Consider the following 22,888-nt stretch of genomic DNA (forward strand, 5'->3'; position numbering starts at 1 on the left):
AGATAACTTGGTTGTATATAGGGAGTGTTTATCCATAAGAGTCAGAGCTGATGAATCTCATGTTTTGATTAAAAAAAAAGAAAGATGCTACTCAACAGATTGGACTCTTCAGAAAAAGTACAGAGCAACAACTGGTGCATTATTTCCTACAGAGATTTTTTTTTCTTATCATTTTACATGTACCATTAAAATTTGTCAATTTATACTTTGGCATTACACAATAATAGTTCTACTTTATTTTATTTATGACTGTTCACCATAGATTGGATTATTACAGAAACACTGAGTAGTTCTACTCAAGTACCTTATCACTCCCCATTATACATTTAGACTTGATTACTATGAAACACATTCAGCTCTATAGTAGTTCACTGAGTGTTCACTTTTGCAAATCTGATTTCAAATGCTCACACTGTAATTTGCACGTCATCCTAAACAACTAGTAGCATTAACTGACAGCATTAACAGCTTCAGACTGGCATTGAATATGCTGTGGAGGAAAGCATTGTTCTGATAAAGTTATAGAAAAGCAGCTCCTTCGCGTTTTTGCTGCAGAGGGTGGCTCTACAGGCTGTATTTGTTTATTCTGTCATTTACCCTCAGTGGTTTAGTATTCAGGAATCTACAAAAAAACATACACCACATTCAATATAGAAGAATATGGAAACAGAAAGGACAGAACTTTCAGAAATGGAAATTTTAAAGTGTTCTTATATTACTGTAATCTCCGGTATGGAAAATCAAACTACATCAAAATATTGTACAAAAGTGACTGCTCACTTGGTTTCATCATGGTACTCTTTATACTCTCTCTACACTCCTACCTCCTAGTATCCCTCCTCTAACACATGTTCATACCTTACACCCTGGAGGGTATCTGTCCATTGTTGATTTGCTAATTCTCCAACCAACCTGTTCCTCCTGAACTGGTTTATGTTGGTTGTCATTTTATTAGATATGTTATAAATTTCAAGTCATTGTATTTAGTTTGCGTCATCTGTCCATTAATTGTGTTCACATTTATTCTTGTGTGGTATATAATATAGTTTAGGTGGATCTCGATGTAGAAATGTACTTTATAGCCAAAATATATGTTGAATATTTGTCCAAAAATGTAAATAGGTCTTGCAAAATGCACTTACCTAGGTGAAACTACTCTGTGGTTTGACCAAAATAATGATTATTTCACTAAATCTGTTCACACATTAAGGTTTGATGTTATGAGAATGGGGTTCAGTGTTTTAACAACTTTGAAAAACCTGTTAAGAACAAGTAATGGGCTTATATATGCAAGTGAAGTGTACCACTAACATTCATACATACAAGAAAACAGCTTTTGCATAGCTGTCCATTATGTGGGAATGGGTTTATACACATAAAACTGACATGTATTATCCTTTTTGCAGCTAGGAAACATTCCATTTCATTTGACAGAGGTCAGTTCAACGTTATGGAGAATTAATTTGTGTTTTATTTTGTCAGTTTGTGTAAAGCTGACCTTAGCAGAAGCAGCCTCAAGGAGTTTAAGGTGAATTTGTTTGAGATTTACATTTTGCTGACAAGTGAATAAAGCTTCCTCTGCACGTGCATAAAATATATCACAAGAAAATGTGAAGCAGTTAGCCTCGGAAAGGCAAATCTGAATGCGGGGAGTCTTAAACGTCAGTGTTTATCAAGCCGTCCGTTGTCATGGTTACTTAAACAGTCACCAAGAGAGAAACAATACAACGCTCTGGCTCTGGAGGATGATGTATATATCCAAAGTTTGACATGGCATTTTGAAAAGAAAAATGTCTCATTTGTTTGGTGAGAAACGGCAACACTGACGGACAGATTGGCATAGCCATAGGAGAGAGAGCATCTGTCGGTGAATACAGAAACAGCCTGATGACACATATGAACACTGAAACATAGCAGACACAGAACACCTGGCAGAAAGAAGGGCAGAATTGGACAGAGAGAACCAGCTGAGCTGGAAGAAGTGGGACAAATGGGGCAGCAGCTATTGGTAAGCAGTGCAGGAGGAAACGGAGGATAAACAGAGAGCTTTAAACTAATCTTGTGTCACTCCTGATCCTCTCCCTGTCCTCTTTAGCTGCTAATTTTCTTGACTGTCTCCTTTTGTGACTGTTGACATGCCATGTGTTATTTGAGCACAGCCGTAGGCAGAGATTCTTCTTGCTCCCTGTTAGCTTCCTTTATAAATCCAAGCAAGCAGTGCAGTAAAAGGCCAGGCTCATCCTTTGAGATTTGCCAGCCGAAGGACAAGCCATTTAAACTGCTCCCAAATCCACTTACCCTCTAGCATCTACTTGTCTGTAGTAACAGAACCAGGTTTGTCTCATAGCAGAGCCAAGTGCTATTGATTGAAAAAAAATAGCGAGATGCTGAAAATTGATGTGAAACATAGTTAACAAAACCGCTAGAGTTGGAACGAGACAGGACATTCCTTTGTCTCTGAGGAGTCAGAAAATGCCTGCTCAAGGTTTCTCTTAAAGGGGTTTAGACAAGTAAGCTTTTCTTTATGCGCATATTAGATTTTTAAATTAATTACATGCACAAAAGTCTAGATTTTTTTTTTTGTTTTATTAAAAGTTATTTGCTTGCCCCAACAACTACATTTTGTGCTGTGTTTGCTGTACTTTTAGAAGCTAAAACATCTCTGGTTTATTCTTATCATTTGCAAAAAGCATTAAAGTTTAATTTCAAGTTTGAATTCATGTAACTCAAAAAAGAAGTCACTCAAAGAAGTAAGCAAATGGTGAATAATTAATAGAGGTGGTGCAGAGGGTTGAGGATAAAACCTTGAATGAACATACATTTGTAAAGGAGAATTTGAATGATGAGGGGATAAAGATTGTTGAGGAGGATAAGAGGGATATAAATAGGTCAAAAAGAGGGGTGCAGAGGATAAGTCGCATATAAAGAGCCTGTAAACATGGATGAGGAGAAAGCATGAAAACGAAAGTAGTCCTACACAGGAATGGGAGTGAGATGGATGAATGGGATATAAGAGGCATAAGAGTAAGGAGAACAAGTGGGGCATAGAGTGGCCTTAAAATGGATTAATGGGATGAAAATGGGTATTAAACCTGGATGAAAATAATAAAAAGAGTTGTAATGAAGGGGTATAAGTACGAATGAGGAGGATGAATGAGATGTCGAAGCTCATAAAGAGGGATAAGGAGGTTAAGGCCAATGAAGAGGGTATGTAAAGATTAATGAGGAGGATGAGAGGGATCACCCGAACATTTGGATATACAGCGTACTATTTCAAGTACAGTGAGGTAAAAAAAACTAGCCAAGATGATTGATTTACTGTATTTACTTGTTGCAGAACTAAAATACTAAACTCAGTAAAATAGTGGACAGGGGAATGTGTCTGCACATTAAAACTATTTCAGACAGTCCATTCAAAGGAACCTATGAGTGGAACAAATTCCTTTTATCATTTGACTTCTCTAATCTAGTCCATTGCTGTCGGTGGAGATGGAAGGAAATTTAATGCACAGGACATTTTTTACTAATGCTTTGGGGCTAGGGGTGTGGTGGGGGTCTGTATAAAGGCTTTCAAAACACCTGCAGTCTGCATAATCCTGTTTATTGTTCTCATTGAATGTTCATGCTGCTGTGCATTGTACAAGGAACTCTGCAGTCAATTTGACCTCCACAGCATTCTCCACAGACATGCAGCACACATAAAAGATCAGCCATATCTATAACAGATGGTGCTATGTGTGGTATATTACAAGGAATGTTCATTTCATTTAGTATCAGGTTTATATCAAGAAAAACAAGAATAACTGCAGTATTTTATATTCACTGATTCATAGCTGTCAAAAAATCTTCTCCACCTTTAAGTTATATTTTTTTTATTTATTGTTGCTCGTTGAAGTTGAATGTTTCCAAAAGGAAATAATTAATAAGAGCTAATGCTATGTATAAACATAGAAGCAATGCAAAGCAATGGTTAAATGGCAGGGCAACAATTGGCTTAAACTACAGCACTTTCATTAGTGTTTCCTTGCAATGCTGCATAAACAGATTTGCTTGTGATCAGTTTTCTTTGAACCTTCCATAAAACCTGATTGAGTCTTTGGCACAAATTGACTGTGCTGGCAGCTTTCTGAGACTAAATCCTAGCTGGTAAAATGGACAGAGGTACACCCTGAACACCCAGAGTCTCAGGGATTCTGTCCCACACTCATGGATGCTTAGTGGACAGGAATGCTGAAACAGCTGGCTTCATGTAGCTCATTCTTTCTGGAGTGTAAGATGATCATTTTAGAGATAATATGCTGTCTAAATGATGAGTTTATATTTTAAAACCTTTTGTGGTGGGGGACAAATGTGCATGTAGTAAAATGCTATTTTTATTTATATTGTGTCATCTTCACCAACCCTGTTGTCACATTTACTCACTTGTGGGACTTCTTGCCCTCCGCACCCCCAGGGCCTGAACCACAGTCATGAGCTTGGATGATGAAGGTGTACTCCTTTTGCAACTCGCAGTCCACCAGGCCACGAGCCCTCAGCTGACCCTCGCCAGACGTTCCATTCAACACCACTGCCTTGAACGGAGCCTCCAGTCCATGAATGTTGAATGCACAGATCTCTCCTAGAAAGCAGAAGGAAAGAGAGAGAAATAGGTAGGAGGATAAGTTAAGAGTTTATCTTAGTCCGTCAGCTTGAAAGGGAACGTATAAAAAAAGTTTGAAGAAAGAGTACACTGACGAACTCAAGCTTTTAAAGTAATGCAGACTGTCATAAATGAATTTCTAAATGCATAGTTACTCACTGACATACTGTACATATAAATAATAAATTTTACAACTAGTTGGTATCCATGACACACAGGGACACACAGGGCAGGACTTACAGACATTCATACCACAGAGTAATTTAGAGAAGCTAGTTATTCATGTTTTTGGACTGTGGGAGGAAGTCGGAGTACCTAGTGAGAATCAACACATGCACAGTAACACTCTGTGAAGGAAGACCCAAAGCAGGGATTCGGATCCTGGTCCATCTGGGCTGCAAGGCAACAGTGCAACCAACTGCTCAGTAACAGCCGGCCCATAGGGGGCTCTGGGTTGTCGCCCTCCCTGATAAAAGAGGGGGAAATATCAAATATATTTTTACAAATTCTGCTATTTATATATCAGTTTTACTTAGTAAAGTGTACATCTATGTAATGTGAACTATATATATTTCACATTACTAAATACACTTCCCACCTACAGGCCCCATGGCCTTGGGGCACTGAAAATATCGCCAATGAAACAAACGCTTGTGCGGCGCAGCCAATCAGAGGGATGAATGTGAACTTAACGACTAAAGTGCAGCTTCCACTGAATTGGGTGAGATCCTTATTTATCTACCCATTCGCAAGAAAGACAGTGGAAGAGAAAATCATAAGGAGCTGGGACTCGACAAGCCCGACATTATCAACCAGAAAACCAAGAAGAAAAATAAAGTCAACAACTGGAGTTTTTGGTTCGAGCGCAATCGTAGCTGATCGGCTGTGGAATAGCCAATGTCTGTTTTCCCTGCATACTTTTTAAAAAGTGCTAAATGTGATTTAACGATGACACAGTCAGGACAAACTGACTTGAAGCATCTCTCAGAACACATTAAGAAGCATGAACAGTCAAGAGTTCATATGGCAAACTGTGTCAAGCAAGCTGTGCTCGGAAAGATTAGCATAGCGGCGCAGCTGGATGATGGACGCCGCGTTGCAGTAAGAAAGCACAATGAAGAGGTTGATAAGAAATTGTCATATTTTAACTAAACTTATAGACTATATCAGGTTTTGTGGATCCTATGAACTGGCATTGTGCTGGCATGATGAAAGGATGCCGTTCAATTCTATTTGTCGTCTCACTGTTGATTCCAACAGGTAGGTAGATAAATGTATTGTTACATCCGCCCCACCAAGAATATTTTTCACAAGCCGCCACTGCAACTGCTCTATGGCAGAGCTTTGCTACATGGAAAACTAAACCTACAGTCATGTAAAATTATGATCCTGTTTACTTAACATGTTTGAACAGATGGATATTTAATACAGATTTTAACAATACTAAAAGAGAATAAAAAAAAGTTAGATAAACAATAAAATCTCTGTTAAATATAATAATAAAATGTGATTTCTGTTGAGCAATAAATTAGGACACCCCGTCCTTTATTCCCACTTAAAATGGTTAAAATTACACATATTATACATGTATCACTTCAGTTGCATGAAATGAGAACAGCAGTGCTCAGTAGTTTGCAGGAGGTTGTCGCTGTTTAAAACTCAGACATTTAGTTTGGTATGCTCCTGACTGAAGATAGAGTAAACACCATGGTGAGATCCATAGAGCCTGGTAAGAGATTTAAGAGGTCTCCAAAGAATGTGAAATCATTAATTTCACAATATGGAAAATAGCCTACAAGTGGAAGACATTCCAAACAACTGCCCGGGTCTTATTGTTCAAGCGCGTTGCCTTTAAAAGCAGACTGCAAGATGTTAAAAGAAGTCTCCAAGAACCCTAATGCGTTGGGACCTAACGTAACCATCGGCACAAAATGCTAGAGTGTTACTTTCATGGGTTGCGCATAAGGAGAAAACCTTGAAGAAAAACCACGAAGGCCAGACTAAAGTTTGCCTACAATAAAGACAAATACTACGACTACTATCTGCTGAAACTAGCTTTGTAAAAACTGAATAAATATTTAGTTTTAACTATATTTATGTTCATCCTACCCTATCTGAGTGCTTCTGCTACACACTTTTTTAGCAACTGTGCTTATGACATATTCTTTGTGGCACTGTGTTTAATAGGTGTAAAGTTGCTATTAAAAGTAAGATGCTATTAATAATCAACATTCTTAATATAGTGCAATATCCCTACCAGCTTTACAGCATATGATCTATGGAAAAATATATGTGCCATACATCAACAAATGATATTTATGATGAAATGTAAAAAAATGAATAAGGATCTGCTTTATTTCTGGGTAATGGCTCACATGAGTTTCTAAATGACTACTTTTGTAACGTCCCGTAGCAACTGATTGTTTTTTTAAGTGTAATGTTTCTGGTCAATTCCGTAACAATATGGAACTGCAGTCTTGGTTGCTTCCCACTTTCAACACTAATACATACAGTCATCACATCAGGAGATAAACAGATTAAAAAAGGAAACACATGTGCATTAGGATCAACAGATATTTATGAAGAAACCGTTTCGGGAACGGCATATGGATGAATATTGTAAATGTCGGTAAGAACCTACTCACCCTCATTATATATGTTCAACTTTCAAAATCATGTGTGTGACCTGAAATCTATGTAATAAAAAATAAATAAAATTATATACATCATGTTAAATTACTTCAGTATAACCTTTTAGCATTAAATTACATACATTACCAGTTGCTGTTTTGTCACTTTAGACAATAGTACTGCTGCAGCAAAATTTAAACCTCCACTAGGGAAATTCACATTTGAACTAAAAAAGAAATGAAAATCTTTTCTCAAGAGGAAGTGACATTTAGGTAACAGTTTTTAAGAAAAAAAACATTTAATTTGGAAAGGCTAATTCTCTGCTGGCCCTTGATAGAGTGTGAGCTCTCCTGCTTTGTAAAACAACTCTACCATTTAGTCTCAGTCTCTTCCCATCCAATGCAGGCAACACTGTAACCTACTGAATGTAATTCAAGCAGAACTTTGTGAGCGTCTGATAAAATTTAAAGATACAGCACTGAAGAATAAGCAAAAAGTCCTGCAAAACAAGATAATGGCCTTAAAGCAGAGTGGATCAGCACCATGAATATATCCCTAAATAACTAAAAATAATATTTTATCTCTTGGTGGAGGAGGTTTCTTTAATGCTAATCTAGGGTTGACAGCCAGCCAGTCAACTCTGGCAACACAACATCTCAGGAATCCTTTCCTCCCTTATTTCAAAATAAAAATCTTACACAAAGAAGCAAAACACAGTGTCAAACTTATAGCACTCAAGCTCATATCTAGGGCCCTTAAGAAAAGCTTAGACTTCTTTTACCAAACATCCACTAACTAGCTCTTTGCGAGGAACTCTTCCTTTTTGACAAGAAATATTGTAGCATTTTAATATCTTTCTTTTAATATTGTGGTTGTGTTTGAAATACAGGTACATACACAAGATCTTGACAAGATCTTGGTACACCCTAAGTAACGGCTACTTTAAGGAATTTAAAATATAAAACTTATTTAAAGTTCTTTTTCAGTTTTTCGTTTGCTACTTATTTCCATATGTGTTCATTCGCAGTTTTGATGCCTCCAGTAAGAATCTACATAAAATGTGAATAGTCATAAACATAAAGAAAACCATTAAATGAGAAAATGTTTCTAAAACTTTTGACTGGCAGTGTCTATATATATCTACACACACACACACACATATATATTAATATATATATATATATATATATATATAACATGCCAGGACACCGTGTGGTCAGTAAGTTTTTTAAACCAACAATGAGCACGATGGAGTGGACTACAACAGCTCAGATTTGCCCTTGAGAAGATAAAGAGGAAGAAAAGTTGCTTTAAATCCTGTGTGAGAAGCTGACATGGGATAAACAAAGGAGCAAAGAGCTTTTGACATTTATTAGGAAGAATACATAAAGAAGTAACTTATTTTGCAGAGCTGGGACAGGATTTAATTATAATTTTTTGTTTGCTGAGAAAATTAACATCCCCTTGTGCATCTGCTCGTAGCATTTCAGGAAATCACTTAACATGGTAGGCTCACACTCTGACCTGTGACAGCTAATTGCGCTGATATCACTTAAACTAACAGCGAGGACTAAATTGGATTCCCAAGAAGCTTTGTGTGTGCCTTGCTCCTGGCAAGTTCTGATAAGACCAACTTCATTTCCAAACCTTTCATTCTGTTCCTGTCAAAATCCCCACCACCTCAACCCCAAATATCCCTTTCTTCTCCCCTGCTGTCAAGACAGGGCACCTGAAACGATAATTTGCCTGCATAAGAGCTATGAGCAGGAGATAGTATAACTGGAACAAAATGGTAGAGAACTGACACATCCTTCCCCTCTGTCCTTATAAACTTCTTTCCAGGCTATACTACTTGAACAATGTTGTATCAGAGCTAAATGGGCCTCGGCGCTCTGGAAAAACATGGCTCAGTGGTGTGAGCATATTCATAAAATGAAAATGAGCAAACAGTGTGTGATGGGGAGTGACAGAAGATGCAGCGGTCTCCCAGTGCTGCTTTTTTTAATAGCCCTCTGCTGCACGAAACAGGCGAACGCAAAATCCATCACCACTGGAGCGAGAACTAAATCCAATATACCCTGGCCAGTGCAGAAGCTTCCCATCAGGATGAATATGCTTAGGATATGCTGATGGCACACGCCTTTCATTGAGGCTGGGTGGCCCGATGTATTTCTTGTGATTTAATTGTACCTGATGTGGGGAGCTGATGAGGGTTTGGGAGGGTGGGTCAAGGTGACCGGAGGGGGAGGGCCTCCTTTTTTTTCCAGACGCACAGGAACACCGAAACAGCTCTAGCTCCGAGCAGACCTGGCACAATTTCTTTTCCCTTTATGTCTGTCTATCATTTCACTCCAGACGTGACAAGTGTTCTGCCACCTGCGACGAGGAAGAGAGGGCTGGTGGCTGCGAAAGAGGCAGGGGTGGAAATGTTGTCCCCAGTGGAGGTCGAGGAACAGATGTTAGGCGACTAGCATTTGGCAGAGGTAGAGAAACCACAAACACCGATTAGTGCATTAAATTGGTGTCTAAATATGTTTCTGTGCCAGATTAGACAGCTAAAGAGGTAGACCTTTGGTCAAAAGTAACCCATACTCAAAAACTAAAAGGGAGACTGCTTCCTTTTAAGTTAATGGGTATAATCTAGCACACTAAGCCTTACATGTGGTAAAAAAAAGAAAGCACATCCCTTACAATCCTTGTTTTTTTGCCAACAGCTGGATATCATAAAAGTGCTTCTAAAACTTTTTAAATATCTTGTCTAGTCTACAACAGATTCTGCCATTATTTAAAATAGAATATAAATGTTTTTGTAAACAAACTAAGTAAACTCCACAATTAAATTGCAAAAAGAAGTACCTTTAGCAGCAATGCCTCCCTGTAGTGGTTTTGTGTGTGACATTATGAGTCTGGAAAATCTTTGTGCAGAAATTTTGTTTGACACTTTTTTCCATTTGTCTACATTAGTTTCTCCTCACCTCTCCATGGTTCCATCACCTTGGTTCTTTTCTTTTCGATCCATTCTATTGTAGACAAACTGTGTTTGGGATTATTGTCTTGTTGCATAAGTAATTTTGGCCAAGTGTCTGTCATACAGATGGGCTCACATTTGACCCTCGAATGTTTTGGTATACAGAAGTGTTCAAAATCAACTCAGTGACTGCATAGTGGAGAGGTTCTGTGGCTGGAAAATAGGCCCAATTCATCACCCCTCCAACACCGTGCCTGACAGTAGTCATTTATGCTGATATATACAATCAATCAATCAATCATATTGACTTTATGAAATACCTATAAACACAACAAAGGAAACACAAGGTAAAAACAGGAGGCAAAGCACAACAATAAAAGGTAAAAATCCAGATCTAAACAAGGAGCAGAAAGAAAACAGACAGAAAAACCTAGCAAAATTATAATTGTTTTCAAGATGTGGTGCCACAGTGTTTTTAGAGGAAAAAGGCAGCAACCCTTCCAAACAAGTCATACTTGTTCAATTTTTTCTCTGACTGCCCTGAAATGAACATTTATTATCTGAGGTATTAAATTTGAGAGGTAATAGTCAGTAATCTTAGAATTTCTCAGAGAATTGCATGATCTGATGAATTTACTGGGAATATTGTTCATTGATGATATCGTTCTGGCATTGTGGTAGCAGAGCAACAAACCCCCAGACCTCTTGATTTTACAATGATGGAGAGTGTGTTGATGATCGTGTCAAATGCATTTTATTAGCAGTAACTGACTGCTAAGTTCCCTAGTTAATTACAAGGAAACAAGTTATTCCCAAAAGGGCTTCCCATTTTGGTTCTGTTCTTGTTCAAAAAATACACCAGTATGGAATTTGCTGTGTGGTTTTATACCTTTGGATTTAGAATTAAATAATTTTAATTCCTGGTAGAGACAATGAAATTTTGATCAACTTATTATGTAAAACTCTTACACTGAAAGATGGCATGTATGTCCTTTTGCCAAATTTTATTTGTATCATTCCTCTCTCCACCTTCTGTTGCTGTGGTTGGAAAGTCTCACCTTAGTCGAGTGCCTTTTTTGTTTAATCAAGTCCAAAAGATTGGTTGTCTATTAGACCAAGGGAAGATTCATAGTACCTGAGCTGTCTTGTTTGGAAATAAAAGTCATGCAGTGCTAAAAACCTCAGGGGACCCTGGCACTTGTCCACCGAAGACTATCTTTGAGGACACAGAACTCATTATCAGTGAATTCAGTCAAGGCAGAGCTGCTTTGCTGGCAGTGGTGGCCAGTGTTTGCTAAGCTGAAGGAGTGTGACAGAATATTGTGGGCCGCAGTGCCTTGGGCTCCACATTATTATCAAAGCTGACACAACGGTGTTGATGAGCTTCCTGTCTCTGAATGTGCATGCACAAGCTGCAATAATGGAAAAAAGGCTTTTGCACATAAGCGTAGAGATATGGACAGCAGATGTTAACTGAGCAAGAAGTAAAAGTGGAGATATCACTCGAACAATAGTGACAGAGCATGAAAGAAGAGGAAGATATAGTGAAAGATGAAAAGAAGACCCAAGAAGGACAGGAACAGGGCCACTGCCTAGGGTCAGCTCCGTTCTCAGCTCTGGAGAGTGACCAAAGCACGGGCGTGAACACACACTCAGATTTACTGAAACTCTGCCAGTTTGGCAGCTCTAATCAGAACCAATGTGCCTTTCATCCTCCTACTGTTGGAACCCGCACAGTACATAAACACAAAGTAAATCAGATTACTGGATATCATACTGTTAGTGAGCACATTCTACACCAAACACCCATCTACAGGAACCGAGATGTATTCACTCACATGTTCCCTGGCCATTGTTCGAAAATCAACCCCATTTGCACAAGAGTAACTCTCTACAATAAAGCTTACGCAGTTGTAATTTCAGCTGCTTTTCAAATTTGGGTTTGGCATCAAATTATCTTTTGTGTTAGTCACCCCCATAACCTGCTAATTCTCCCCCTCATTTTGTTCCTGAAAACACAATTACACATCCACAAGCACTCCAGGAGTCCCCCCCCCTCCCAGCCCTCTCAGCTGCGACACAGAGATAGAAAGTCTGCCTCATAACTCTGCAGAGGGCTGAAATTGAAAAAGCTGTAATTATGCTCTTCATGAAATTAGCCAGGCAAGGAAAAAATTGAGAATTGAGAAGCTGTCCATTTTGGAGATAAGGATTAACACTAATCAAGCTTGCATGTTCAGAGTAGCGCAAATGAATCCTCGAGTTGTTTTTGTGCAAAGTCCAAGTGTGTGACCGTGTCAGGTGGGGGATTTAATTAAAGATGCACTTTTTGAAGAGGGATTTAGAAGCAGAGGAGTTATAAGGGTAGAGGTGTGATTGTTGCAGAGGAATGGTGAAGAAGATTTGCTCAATCTCTCGGTTGCCGTCTCCCACCCCCACCACCCCTCTTGTCTATTCTCTGTTAATTACTTTAATGTCTCCTCTTATAAAGGTAATAACATCCCACTGTCTTTTAACAACGTGAACCCCCATGCCCTGTGTGTCTACTGCACTGACTGTGTGACAGACTGGTGTCAGAGGGATTGCTTTTTCTAACATCTATGCTGTTTTACCAAGGCAGCTGAAGGTTGGCGAAAGCCTAAACCCTGAAAATAACTTATGCTGATGTTATGCAACTAATGGCTCATGTGTTTGACACTTTTGGAAGGAAGGAAAGCTAGAAAGTATAAACTAGAAAAAAGATTGCAACTTCTATATCTGAATGTTGATGCGCATGTTATCACCTGATAACCTTGAAAAGACTCAAGCAAAACATTGACTGCCAATCTGAGCAGTGGGACTAAAAATAGTTTTTTAAAATGCACTCAAACCTTACCAAGATCTTTTGAAACAAAAGTTATATGCTCTTCTCCTTCTTCATCCCAAAGGAGGTATAAGTGGAGACCAGCTGTTTACCTGCTTGTCTTCTTTTACTCTTGCTCATAAAGCAATATGTTCATATGTTCGCATAATATACACAATACAGTATGGCCTAACTGTTTTTACTTACTTACAGAAAAGCAACAATTATTCCCATTGCTGCCGAAATCATAAAATATGCTGATTACTAATTACATTTTTTATTTATTACTTTTCTTTGTGTACATAAATACAACATAAACCTCTGCCTAATTAAGCAGTCTAGGAGCTTTTAATTGTTTATTGCTTAAAGCATTACACCTTATTACCATTTTGCTCTTTGAGAAGTAACACAAGTATAACAAGCTGATATTAGCTTTTAATTAGTCTCACTATCTGTCAGGGTATCCACTCTGCAGTCAGTGGCTTAAAATACATTAACACAAAAAACTGCCAATCAGTGGTACCACCTGGACGGCTTGGCAATGGGCCTCGCTATAAATTAGCTGGCCACCCCACTGATCCCCCTGGGCAGACAATATTATATGCATAATACCTTGCATTCATGTCTTTAACATAGGAGGGTACATGTTTCAGTTAGTTATGATATTTTTTTTATTTAATATATATTTGTCCTTATGAAAAAATAATGTCCCTAAGTGTGACACTTATCTGTCGCTTAATCCTGGCCCTGCCCAGGACCCCCATTATCTATGCCAACAACATAATAAAACTCCTAAAATTCTACTTAGTTTTTTTTAGGATTTATTGTACCACTCCAAGATTATCAGTAGACCCCATCTGGAAATTTCTTTCATGAACTCTATATGTCCAGCAACAGGTGGGACAGGAGCATTGTTCCTGTACTTTAAAGCACTTTAAACAGCAGGAATGCTATGATTTTCACATTGTTACTTCGTAAAACCTTTGAATGCCTTGACACCCATGCCTAACGATGATTTATAAATGCAGCTAAGAAATTAAAGGTAAGCTGGGGGCTTCATCAAAAAATAAATGAGTCTGGAATACTAAGTCATACTGACTATTGCACTTTTTCTAAAGCTACTTTTTGGTGGATCTGACTCGTGAATTAGTTGAAATAATCTAATTACACTAAGCTTCAGATTTCAGTCTTTATGAATAACCATGCCCATGCATCTTGCAGCTGCAAAAAAGGTCTTACCTCCCTAAAACATAATTTCTATTTTCTCCCATTAGCTTCGAAGGTTTGTTAGATCCACCAGCAATATGTGATGCCAGCCACACAAACACAAACAAACAAAAACACACACACCTTGACATATCAATAAAGTTAATCACAAACCTCAGCAGGCAACGTGCCAATTACATGGGCTTGGAGCAGGGCCAAAGCACTGCTGAGCAGGAGTCAAACTGTCAATAACCAACTGGCATCCAATGCAGCAGCAGCTAAAACCTTACAATAAACACCAACCCCTCAATTAAATAAGCTGACTGTGAGATGGTTACATCTACTGAAGCACAATTCACTCAATACTTTCACCCTGCCAAGATTAATGAAGTCAGGCAGAGATGACATGAAAACTAATTGTGGATTTCTCAGTAGCTGTTGTTTAACTATTTTCTGACTTAAGCCAAGACTGGATTACACACTTCCATCCATCAATTCTGTATGTAGGTATACTGGATCTTCTTTTAACACGAAATAGCATTATATGGTAAATCCAACATCAATTCTTATACTCACAAGGCTTAAAGAAAGACATCATGTAAGGATGAGAAAACCAAATAAAAATAAAAGCCCAAAGGGGAACCAAAATAAGCATGAGAAGCATTAACAAAAACAGTCAAGACAATCACATTAAACACAGTGTGAAATCAATAGTTTCTATTTTCCAATTCGGTTCATGGAAATGACCTCAGGACTGAACATGTGTGCTCGTCAGAGCGAGGCCAGTTAGAGTTCAATATGTTCAAACAGCCGCATAAGTTTATGACCTCTATTTTAGCCTCCTGAGGATGTTATGGCTACAGCTGAGCAGCATGATGAAATAAAGACCATCACCTCCCTAAACAGTCTCTTTGATCAAAGACAGGCTTTATTAGATTGTTTCCTAACACAACAAAAACCTGTTTTTTTTCTAATCTGTTCCTGGGTCTCGCTTTTATTGGCTGTGCCACATATCACACATAATATGCATTGGATGAATTACAGTTGGTGAGAGACACAAAGTTTAAAAATGAACCTGAATCCTTTCTGTGCAGCTGAGCAACAACAGGATGTGGGACTTTAAAAAAACGGTTATGAGGCAGGTAAATACATACAAACCCAAGAGCTACGCCTGAACCCCCCTCCCTTTACCCCTAAATCAGATGTACACAGTGACAGAAAGCTAAAACAAAATATAACAAAAACATCCTCTTATTTTAGCAAATGGGTTTAAATAAAGGTGATTGTCATGCAGAATTATAGCAATGTAACAATGAAAACAAATATTAGCTGGTCTATTGGTTGGGTTACCGAGTCTGGCTAACATAGATTCTGCTTTAGACTTGTATACAAATATAAGGGTCACTGTGGGTTAGTATGTAGAGTAGTCATCTTCCAATTTGAAAGTTGTGGGTTTGATTCCAGCTGCTGACCACATATCAATGTGCAGTCTGACCCCAAAGTAGCCAACAAATCTGCATATAAAAATGGGTGGGTTTGTGATTGTCATTGGGTTGGTGGTTGGTATGACTACAAAAGCTCCATATAAATTCAATCCATTTATCATATTATGAGCTAATAAATAAGGTAGAAAAAGCTGTGGAAACATGTTTTTAAAGATTGCATTAAAAGGAAATCTAAAAGGCCCTAAGGTTCGAATTTACAGGATTCACCCAGGATGATCAGAGAGGTGTTAGTATGTCTGGTAATAAAGCTATTCATTTTAATATGACTTCTAAAATGTTTTGCCCTGCTTGCCAGACGGCATCACTTTCTAGCCATCATAGAAACGATCATAATCATTTAATGGTTTACTGTGGCAAAATGACTCTTAATTCTTCAGCATAACTGGACACTGCCCAAATAAAGAGTGTTACGCTGATACTGTGATACTGATCATCCCAATCCATGTTGATGCCTCTGGCAGTAAGGTTCAGCTGTCTACCAATATCAGCTCTGAATACTACTGACTCGGCTCCCTCTGGATATGACTCCATCCAGCGTTTGTTATTTTGCCCATGGCTCAAACTAAACCAAAGGCTACTGGCACGGTATAGAGGTTTTGTTCATGCATTCAGGGCATAAATCAAACATAAAATCTCAAAATAGAGACACTGGGTTATCACAAGATCTTGGTACACACAACAAAAAACAGCTTGAGGAAAACTTTGTAATGTTGGTATTACGAAAACAGAAGCTTTATATCTGCACTGACCACACCAAAACACAAGTGTATTCTGGTTGTGTTTATGTTATACTTATGGAGTGAAGGAAAAGCCTAAAAAAAAATAATAGGGAATCTCCCAAAAGTGAGCACACCCCTTATCCCTCATTTTTGTAAATATTTTCTTATATCTTTTCATGGAACAACATTGAAGATATGACACTTTACAATACAATTTAAAGTAGTCGGTGTAAAGGTTGTATAACTGTAAATTTGCTTTCCCCTCAAAATAACTCAGCACACAGCCATTAATGTCTAAACCAGTGGACACAAAAGTGAGTACACCCATAAGTGAAAATGTCCAAATTGTGCCCAATCAGCCATTTTCCCTCCCCTGTGTCACAAGGTCTCAGGTGTGAAAAGGGAGCAGGTGTATTAAATTTTGTCTCACACACTCTTATACTGATCACTGGAGGTTCAACATGGCAACTCATGTCAAATAACTCTCTGAGGATCTGAAAGAAAGAGTTGTTGCTCTACATAAAGATGGTCGAGGCTACAAGATGATTGCCAACAACCTGAAAATGAGCTGCAGCACAGTGGCCAAGACCATACAGTTGTTAACAGAACAGGTTTCACTCAGAAAACTATTCCAACATGACAGCGACCACAAGCATGCGTCCGAGACGAACACTGCCTTGCTAAAAAAAAAAAAAGGTGGTAAAGGTGCTGGACTGCCAAACATGTTTCCAGACCTAAACCCTATTAAGCATCTGTGGGACATCCTCAAACAGGTGGAAACAGGTGGAGGAGTGCACGGTCTCTAAAATCCACCATGATGTCGTCATGGAGGAGTGTAAGAGTGGCAACCTGTGAAGCTCCGGTGAACTTCATGTCTAAGAGAGCACTGGAATGATGGAGGCCACACAAAATATTGACACTTTTGGCGTAATTTGGACCATTTTCACTTAGGTGTGTAGTCACTTCTGTTGCCACTGGCTTAGACATTAATGGCTATGTGTTGAGTTTTGAGTGGACAGCAAATTTACAATGTTATACAAGCTGCACACAGACTACTTTACATTGTATCAAAGTGTCATATCTTTAGTGTTATGCCATGAAAAGATATATAATAAACTATTTACAAAAATGTGAGGCATGAACTGACTTTTGTGAGATATATTATATGCTAGCTCAAAATGGCCCGCAGCAGCTCCTATGCATAGATTACCCTTAGTTACATCATCCAGGTAGCTTCCAAGAGACAGAAACCAATCCTTTTTATTTAAGTCTATTGAAATGAATGTGTTCTGCTCTGAGCACTGTGGAGAGTGTGACTGATGGACTCAATATACAGCAGTTTTTGCAGACTGTAAAGCACAGGGTCCTCCAGTAAACTCACAATAGCTGATAGTAAACACCTTCAAATGTTATGTCCCAGAGTCACTACTTCGAGAACTCAGCAGTACTTTTTGCTGTCCACAAAGTCAATTATGAAGAACTACATGTCAGATAACATCTACAGGTGAATTGTAGCACCTTCAAAAGGAGATGTAGAGGTGTTTTCAGCTCACAAGACCACACAATACATGGTATTGGCCTTCCGAGAACTAGACAGGATTATAGTAAAATTTCTGAATCCCATTTTTTTTTGTTTTTAGGAACTATGTTTTATAAATAACAAACTGAGTTTTAAAGAACCTGAAGTTACTGAAGAACAATTCAGTCAAGGTTTGATTACACCATGTATTCAATTCAATTTAATTTAAAGATACTTTAATCATCCCAAAGGGAAATTAAATAATTACAAATTTTATGTTTTCACATATAAAATAAAGTTGACATAAACCTCAAGCTGTGTTTTAAAGAAACCTTAAAACCTAAACACTACACCTTTAGTTTAGGAAGATCCAAAACTGATTTTAACTTTCAAAAGGTCATTATACTGGTTAGAAACTACCAGTCAGCCAATTGCTCTGTTGTGAGAGTGCATACAAACCGTCACTCTGTCGAGTGTCTGTTTCCATAAAAGGTAAAATGTTGCCATCTAAATGACTGTTGTAGACCTGCCCAAAGAGCAGCATTTAGTATTTGTCTCTGTGAATATAACTACTATGTGTCTTGTTTCAAAATTAAAGCCCCATGCATATATACAAGAGGCTGTCAGGTATAAAACATTCACCTTCAAATTCTCATAACATTATCTTGGACGGTCTCCACCAGATAAAATCACAAGCTGACAGCAACTAAATGGTCCTTGATGAGACAGACTTCCCTTTGAGAAACACTTTGGCATTTGAATATAGTGGCATTCTGTGGTGCTAAATCATGTTACACCCCACCTGTAAGTGTTTAATGTTTGAACTGGGACTGATCACATGACCTCTTGTTTGTTAATGTTTCTTGTTACAGGTGCACTTTATTCTCCTTATGGGCAACAAGCTTTGATGAGAAGCTGAATGTGACTGACTTAGGATGTCTGTAAATATTCAAGAACATGGTTAGGACCGGGCTCTTTACCTGGAGAGCCAAATATTCAAAACAGTCAAATTTGCCCAGAAATACATTTTTACACTTTAGTAAATCTTTAAACAAAGTGGCCACGCCTCCACCTTTTCTTTGCTGTGTGCTCTCGGAAAGAAAAGCTTAGCTCGGAGGCCTCGACTCTATCAGAATGGGAGCTTTATTAAATTCATGTAGCCATGTTTCTGTTGAAAACATATCAAGATTATGGTCAGTAATGACATCATAGATTAAAAATTATTTTCCCGACAGAGATCTAATGTTCAATATAGCCAGTTTATATGACTTGGTGGCTGATATTAACTCCTGTTTCTGGTTGTACCTGTACTAGTTTGATTGTTTATTACTGTCTCTTATCCTTTCGGCAAGTAGGAGACTCTTAAGAAAGACTGAGAACCACTGTATTATGGTATTGTAGAAGCAGTCACATACATCATGTTTCCACCAAACTTAGTAAAAGTAAAATTGCTTAAGGACAACATTTGGACTTAATTCCCATTGGAGACTGCTTGCATTAGGGCACAATGTAAAAAAGGAAATGACTTTTTTTTTACCTGGGCCTGTCAGCATCAGCGTAGCACCATCTCTCAATGATACAGTTCAAATTGGGCCAGGGACCAGGCAGCACAAAGGAAAACTCCCTGCCAAACAGTGTGTGTGACTGGTGTATTTCAGTGTGTGAACACAAAAAGTAGGAGATTTAAAGCAGTAATGGTACACATCACAAAATCCCCAGTAGTCTCCATCTCTTGGTGTCTGCATCAGTTTTATGTGTATGTTTGTCTTCGTGCAGTTCTTAGTCCCATATTTGCTGAAAGGAACTGCAGTTGTCTGTAGTCCTCTTTCTTTCCCCCTGTGTATACTGCTGTAAGTGCATCCGAGAAGCTGGATGAAGCAGCTCCCAAACATGGATAGGAGAACTATTCCATTCTTCCTGTCATTTACAGAATGTCCCTTAGTTACATTCTCAATGATTGCTGTTTATTAGTAATTAGATGAGGACTCAGATGACTAGCTAGGCTATTCCATGGTTTTAACAAAAGGGGTCATGTGTACAGAAGGTTTGTTGGCACCCCAAGTAAAGAGATGTGTAATAAGCCTCAAATGTAATCACTCCTCTATTCTATTAGCATAATCATACACTGAAAAATTTTGGAAAATTCAACCCTTAATGTTAATATACTTATTTAGTGAGGCAAAAGCATCTTAAGAAAAATTTGTTTTTCAAAAAGCCATTGTTGGTACCCCCAACAATCCTTTTAAAACAAAGCATTTATTTTATTTATACTTAACTTTTTTAAGTTAATCAGAATCAACAACAGTCTACTCCCTGGAGTACAAGTATGACTTAACATAGAGGCTCATTTCCTTTGGCCACTGGCCACCAGACTGGACGAAGACCCATAATTATCTTGCCACCACACACAGTAAGCAGGATGGTAACATACCTTAGACTTAGATCTATACACCAGCTCCTTAGGACTGCGGTCAAGAAAAAATAATTTTCTGTACTACCATAACAAACGTAAATGTAGCGTTTACTTTAACGGGAACGCTGTTTTTTAGATTGGGAACCAAGATGGAGCTATTCAGCAAGAAACACTTCAGGTGATTTTGATGTAAAACAAAGAATAAATATGTGGAAAGGCACCTTATTGTTAAGTACAGTGGGGGCTCTGTGATGATGTGAGTCTATTTCCCTTCCAAAGGCACTGGGAACTGTGTTAGAGTGCATGGCTTTAGGAACTCTTATCAGCAGATTATAAATTTAAATCTGGCAGCCTCAACCAGCAAACAGAATATGAGTTGTCATTGGGTGTGTTAGCATGATAGTGATCCAAAAGAGGTGGACAGACATACACCAGAATGTTTAATCGGCCTGGTTAAATCACTATCTCAGTACCCAGATGCAAATCTGGTTAAACATAGAAAACCTGGGGAGTGACCTGAAGAGAAAATACCATTAAGAGAAAAGACTCTGGACCACCTGGAGAAGAGCTCTTTGACTTCAGTCCTTGAGAACCACGGTCCAGTAAGTTTTAGATACTTCCAGCCATCAAAAACACCTGAAGCAAATTGCTGAATTAGCTTCTCAGCATGTCGTCAAGTTCTGCAGATGCCTGCTAATGAGCCCTTCATTACATACACGTGTCATACATCAGGAATTCATCTAAAAGTTGCAAGACAGTGGCTCTCGAGGTCAGGACTTGAAGACCCCTGTTCTAGAGAGGTTGTGTAAAAGTGCCTGTCTCTGTATAGGCTTTAATTTGGTTAAATGTTATTGGAAAGGATGCAGCACTGTCCTGTTGGCAAATAAAGTAAAGGAAGTATGCCAATAATTGTGCTTGAGGTGATTATGCTGAAACCAGTGGTGATTGCTCTAAGACTGCAAGGGAAGCTCAGCTTCCCCTAAAATGTCAAAAAATAAGTGATCAAATATATACTGTTGTGTGTATATGTCATTGACTAAATATGCGCTACAACGCGCTCAACTTTTGTTCAGAATCAGCTTCTTATCACTAGTAACGACGTGGCTTTCCTCTCACTCATTCCTGCAGCTTCGCAGTGCTTTAAACAGTGAGTTCAATAGCGAAACAAAAATGCTGGGCTTAGTCCTGCCCATCGGATGCTCAGCATCTCTGGGGGTCTATGGGGCAGTGGGCTGGCCTCAGCTGGCCCAGATGCTCAGCTTCTGCATGATGATTGGATGATCTGTCTGAGGCTGAATCCCTTTTTGATTGACATCAAAATGAGCGAATCAGCAATCTTGAAATTGAGCTTCCCCTCCTTAAAAGACCAGCATCCGCCACTGGCTGAAACCCATTAGTTTTTAGTAGCAGGTGGTCAGGCTGGGGAGCATCTTTAACACAAGAATCATAAGCACCGGCGCCCCCCAGGGGTGTGCGCTCTCCCCACTCCTCTCTGTAACTCAGTGGATCCGTCTGTGAAACTCCTTAAGCATGCAGATGAAATAACTGTCATCAGTCTGATCCAGGTAGATGATGAGTCTGCATGCAAACAGGAGGTGGATCTGCTGTCAACTATATGGGTTAGAACCATCTGGAGTTTAACCTGCTCGAAACTGTGGAGACGACAGCAGACTTCCAGAAAACACTGTATCAAGTGTGGATCACTTCTGGTTCCTAGGAACCACTCATCATTTATCTCATGACCTGAGATGATCCTCACACATACAGTAGAAACTTTTCGGAAGAAGACCCAGCAGAGACTGCACTTCCTGCTACAACTAACCTGCCACAGGAGCTTCTGGTCATCTTCTATATGGCCATTGTTAAGCCTGTTTTGTTCACATCCCTCGCTCTGTGGTTTGGCTCAGCAACAAAAGAGGACAAAGCCAGACTGCAACGAACAATCAGGTCTGCAGAAACAGCTTACCTTTCCTGCAGAACTTCAACACGTCTTGGGTGAGGCTGCTAACATCCCTGCAGACCCCACACATCCTGGACACAAACTGTTTAGACTTTTACCTTCTTTACATTGTAAAATGTCTGTACATTGAGACCAAAGCAGAACATAAGTCCAATTCCTTGTTTGTGTACACAAACTTGGCCAATAAAGCTAATTCTCATTTTCTCCACTGAATAAATGTTTGGAGTTTTCTTTACTAACAAAGTTGTCTGTGTCTGAAGAGAAAAAGGCAGTATGTTTACATACACAGTCAAACAAATCAATCACTCTTACTCCTCTCTGTTTCCTCTCTTTAGGGAAGGGAGTTATGGAAAGCCCACTGGACCTGAGAAGTCAAACTGCTTTCCGTCACTGCAAACGCAACAGAATCCATAGTGAAAGTTTGAGGATTTTTCATTGTTTTGTCTTCAGAACAAATTAAAGCTGCAAACATAACTGCATTATTTT

At 38.8% G+C, this 22,888-nt stretch overlaps 1 protein-coding gene and 1 long non-coding RNA gene across 4 annotated transcripts in view; one reads left to right on the forward strand and one right to left on the reverse strand.

The window, feature by feature from the left end:
* LOC124884263 (calsyntenin-2-like) overlaps positions 1-22,888 on the reverse strand; it is a 453,652-nt gene that overhangs the window by 203,076 nt on the left and 227,688 nt on the right. For all 3 annotated transcript variants that reach the window (XR_007042408.1, XM_047392088.1, XM_047392089.1), the window contains exon 3: positions 4,423-4,618. Coding sequence is in view for 2 of the 3 variants with exons in the window: in XM_047392088.1 (XP_047248044.1) it covers positions 4,423-4,618 (196 nt within the window). In the remaining variant the exon portion in view is untranslated. The remainder of the gene's footprint in view (positions 1-4,422; positions 4,619-22,888) is intronic.
* LOC124884264 lies at positions 1,724-22,881 on the forward strand. The gene is made up of 3 exons (XR_007042409.1): positions 1,724-2,008; positions 4,454-4,649; positions 22,738-22,881. It is a non-coding gene; the product is annotated as an uncharacterized LOC124884264 (long non-coding RNA).

This window comes from Girardinichthys multiradiatus, chromosome 18, assembly GCF_021462225.1.
Source record: "Girardinichthys multiradiatus isolate DD_20200921_A chromosome 18, DD_fGirMul_XY1, whole genome shotgun sequence".
NCBI classification, from domain to species: domain Eukaryota; kingdom Metazoa; phylum Chordata; class Actinopteri; order Cyprinodontiformes; family Goodeidae; genus Girardinichthys; species Girardinichthys multiradiatus.